Here is a 4,686-nt window from a genome sequence, read left to right as displayed (position 1 = left end):
ATTATTATTATTATTATTATTATTATTATTATTATTATTTTTATAACTTTTTGTGACACCAAAAAAATGGATTGAAACACGTATACCTTGTAAAGTACCACATTGAACAAAACGCGGTTCGAATGTAGAAAAATAAAATGAGTTTTAGTTGATAGCCTATAAGGATTTAACTGTTCGATTCACATTTAATATATTTTTCATCTTTTTCCCACGGTCTCTTGAACTTTCTATCGAAATGGTGATTTTGTGTCTTTTAGAAATCATGTTCTAAAAAATGTGTGTCTTCGTATATCTATATGATGGTACTTTAAATGAAAATATTTTTCTTTATAAAAAAGACCTCGGTTTATAAACTTCTTTAGTTCAAAAGGTCGAGCGAGCTTTGGAATGGGTATTAAACAAAAACAAAAGTGGTTAATTTGGTACATTAATTGAATTTACCAATGAGAAAATTATACCATGTGATATAGTTTTGTTGTCAAATGCAATCTCACTCTAACGGTCAAGTACCTTTGTTTGGCCCTAATTAACTTTATGTCGTCTGACAACAATTTAAAGCATTATGACTGGCATAACAGTAAGTCGCTTGTCCATTAAGCGCATACGAAGCTCATTCTTCATTGGAAAAGGATTACCTTTAGAAACGAAAATAAATCTCAGGATTGGCATATGAATTATTGCAAACGAAAATAGGTGTCAACATGTATTATTAAGATTAAATTAGATTCTTTTTAATATATTGATTGAAATTAGACAAGATGCACATCATTAAACTATTGTGAGTTGAGGTATATGTGAAAGTGGGCCAGTGGTAGTGTGGAAGTGGAACTAGCGGTTGTTTGAATTCATGGAAAATGTATTGGGAAAGTATTGGTTTGGGCTTATACAAATGAAACAAGCCCAATTACTTTCCAACAAGGCCTTGGACACTAGAATGTGACAGTAACTTATATTCTAAGTTAGAAAGCGACCCACTTGACCCCCCACACACACTTTGATTATTTGATATGATAACATTAAGTTGTGTATCTTCAACCTTCCTTCCTAAGCAAACTACAACCTGTCCTTTTACATTCTTCTTTCATATCATCATTGCTACTAATTACCTTAATTTTTATTATTTTGATTTATTATATGCAATAATATAACATAGGATGTCTTCGATACATAACCAGTTTTAAGTAGACGTATGAGAGCATAACCTAATATGTATATTGCTTTACAATCAAAACAAAATTTACAAGTATTTATCTTCTCTAATTAAATTGGTTTAGTTGTCTAATTACAAGTTAGTAACAAAGAAACAATAACTAAAGAAAGCAATTAAACATATGACTTGTAAATGCTTGGACACACACATGGTTGGTACTTCAATTGTAACACACCACCAACTCAAATTATAACCTTTCCAACTAAAACAAGACCATCCCACCAAACCAACACCCCATAAAACCCCTCTATCCCCTCAACACATTCCCATATTATCAAACAATTCAAGTCTCCACCTTTCATTTTCTTGAAACATGGCAACAACTTTCTTGTTATCCTTACCACTACTACTAGTCATCCTCCAATGCACCACCGTCACCACCACCTTAGCCCAAGCTCCGGCACCCGGACCAACCGGCCCCACCAACATCACCAAGATCCTCGAAAAAGCCGGTCAATTCACCACCCTCATCCGCCTCATGAAATCCACACAATTAAGTGATCAAATCAACACACAACTAAACAATTCCAACCAAGGGATGACGGTCTTCGCCCCAACCGACAATGCCTTCGCTTCCCTCAAACCCGGGACCCTAAACTCCCTCTCCGATCAACAAAAGGTCTCGTTGTTGCAATTTCATGTTGTCCCAACATACCTCACAAATTCGCAACTTCAAACGGTTAGTAACCCGTTACGGACACAGGCAGGAGACACCGCTAGCGATAAGTTCCCGCTAAATGTAACCGCTGCTGGCAACCAAGTGAACGTCACAACCGGGGTGGTGGATACCACCGTGTCGAATAGTATCTACACGGATGGTACACTTGCCGTGTACCAAGTGGATAAAGTGTTGTTACCAATGAGCCTGTTTGGCACGCCTTCCCCAGCCCCGGCCCCCGAACCTCTGAAAAAGAAGAAATCTGGGGCCGATGATGACGCTCCAACAACAGATGCAGGAAGCGCCAGCGTGGACGCTTCCAGTGCTGTTGCTTTTGGTACCCATTTGCATGGGTGGTCCATAGGAGTGGTTGCATTGATCACAATGTTCTATTTGTGAAAATGATCAATATTTGGTCATTTTTATTATTAGTACATTGCATGTGTGCTTTTTGAATAATCAACGGCCTATGCTATATTTGTTACCCATTCTATCTTTGAATTATACGATATGTACGATTTATTGAATTTTATAACTATTTTTTCTTGGCTGTGTCCATATATACTTCTTTTGTGTGTGACCATATAAGTCTACTAAATGTATCAGTTCAAAAATGTAACGCTATAAACTTATAGACTGATAATAAAAAGGTTACTGATATTAAATGTTATAACGCGATATGATTTTTACCATTGTAATTGTAAATTCACGAGAAAAGATAAAATTATTCGACATTTTATTTATTTTTTTATAATATGTTTTATAATTATTAATAACGTGATATGATTTAATCAGTCGGTTTAATGACCACTTCGGTTATTACAACATGTCCTCGTAGAGCAAATGGATAATTAGATGTACATAAATTCGTTGAATTTCCGAACACTTCATATGTAATTAACATTTGAAAAGTATGGGTTATTTAGATTTAGTATGGGCCTAAAACCCCTGAACCCATGGAAGTATTATGGGCTTTTTAAGCCCAGCCCAATTATGAGTTCATGGCAAAAACTAAATAACAATGTAACATGACATGAAAAAGAGTTTTTACTTTCAAAAAATGGTGCATGCTAAGACTACTCTCATTGATATCTTTTAGTTGGTCGGTTCTAACTGAAATTGGAAGTAAGGTTACAAAGAACTTGTTCGACCAGCCTTTAAAACCAAACGAACTGGCGCAATGATGAGATGATCGCACCGCTTCGTTTCTAATCGTCAAACGAAAGTCAAGTAACTTCCACACCGTTAACCACAACCTAACATATAATTAATTAACTATTATGTGGAGAAATTAAGAGGGTTGGACCGATGGAGGGTGATGGTCGGTTAATTTGTATATCATTTAGTTCATTTATTGTTGAGTTTTAATTGTTTATTCTAGAACTTACGGTACTTCATACGTGCTTTTGTATTTCAGGTCATTGATCGTTAAAGATGCTAAATTGGAGACTTGTACGAGCATGGAATGATATCTCGGGAAGATCGGAGCCACTATACAAGTTGGTTGAAAGTCAGCTCCCAGAGCATAATGAGATAGAGGATGAAATTACGAGAACGTGGGCGAAAACGGCAAAGAAAACGGAGTTGAAACGAGAAAGATATGAAGAAAACAAGATTTTGGGAAAGTGTCCCACCGTGGCCCACGGTCAAGCTAGCCCAAAATCGGACAGAAGCCACCATACCGTGGCCTCTGAACCACGGTGAAGCCACTGTGACCCACGGTGGGACCGTGGGCCACGGTCCAGTATGGCCTGGCAGCCACCGTGACCCACGGTGGAGACCGTGGGCCACGGTCCGAAGTTCGTAACAACATATTTAAAAGGGTTTTTGGCTGCATTTTGACCTATCTTTCATTCCATCTCATTCTTGGCGGCTAGAGGCGATTTCCAGCCGCTCCAAGAGGCGATTTCCACCACCATAACTGTTGCCAAGACCCTACATATGATTCATATCATCCGTATTGAAGATCCAATGATGTCATGGCTCGGCTAATCTCATAGAATCGCACTCGGGATGTATAGTTTGTAACCTTTTACAGTTTTTCTCATGTGATTAAGAATATTTGTGTTTTGTTATTGATGATTAATATATGATTATTGATGTTTGGTATTTCTGAGTGTTCGGTCGGTTTAGGTTTACGTTGGTCTGAACGATCCGTTACCAGTTGCTAGATAATTAGTCATATAACTGTTTGGTTAGATTGAATACGATAAAACATACAATTACCCTTAACTGAGTCACACTGGCAAGGACTGTTTGATAACCAGTGTCGTGTGTAAAGTAATTGTTGATGTCTAAGGTTTTGTCTGATTGATCAGTTTTCGGTTAATCGTTAGTAATTAAGTGGTTAGGTTGCATGAGATACTGTTGGTTGCTTACTAGAATTCCCGGGGTGTGATTTGCTTTGTTAATTGTTTGAAATTCGTTTACTTGTTCATTGCTTAGTTCTCTAAACTCACTTTAATTGCTTGTGTGATCAGCACTAAAACCATTTACTTCATAATATAAAGTCTGTACACGAATTGCATTGACCACATACTCCTTGTCATACGATACCCTACTTGCTATAACTATTTAGAATAATTAGGTTTTTGATTGACTCAAACGACGATCATCAAAATGGCGCCGTTGCCGGGGAGTTAGTGCGCTTTTTGTTTTTCGTGTTATTTGATTTTCGTGTTTTATTTAATTTTCAGTTTTTAGTTTAAATTTTATTTTACTTTATTTTATTTGTATTTTTTCATTTTACGTGGGTTGTGTTAGTTGTGCAGATTACAGGTTTATGCGCACCCGCGATTCGGGCTGACTGTCTCCGTTA

At 37.0% G+C, this 4,686-nt stretch overlaps 1 protein-coding gene across 1 annotated transcript; it reads left to right on the top strand.

Moving 5' to 3' along the window:
• The first annotated feature begins 1,437 nt into the window (after positions 1-1,437).
• On the top strand, positions 1,438-2,397 carry LOC143546329 (fasciclin-like arabinogalactan protein 11). The gene has a single exon (XM_077038018.1). The coding sequence runs from the start codon at positions 1,524-1,526 to the stop codon at positions 2,265-2,267; it is 744 nt and encodes a 247-aa protein (XP_076894133.1). The 5' UTR covers positions 1,438-1,523; the 3' UTR covers positions 2,268-2,397.
• The last annotated feature ends 2,289 nt before the right edge of the window (positions 2,398-4,686 follow it).

Source organism: Bidens hawaiensis, unplaced genomic scaffold, assembly GCF_021521415.1.
Source record: "Bidens hawaiensis isolate Kalapana, Puna unplaced genomic scaffold, B.hawaiensis_p1.1 tig00014334_1, whole genome shotgun sequence".
NCBI lineage: Eukaryota > Viridiplantae > Streptophyta > Magnoliopsida > Asterales > Asteraceae > Bidens > Bidens hawaiensis.
Note: the sequence above shows the minus strand (reverse complement) of the source record. Positions and strands in the feature narration are given on the sequence as shown.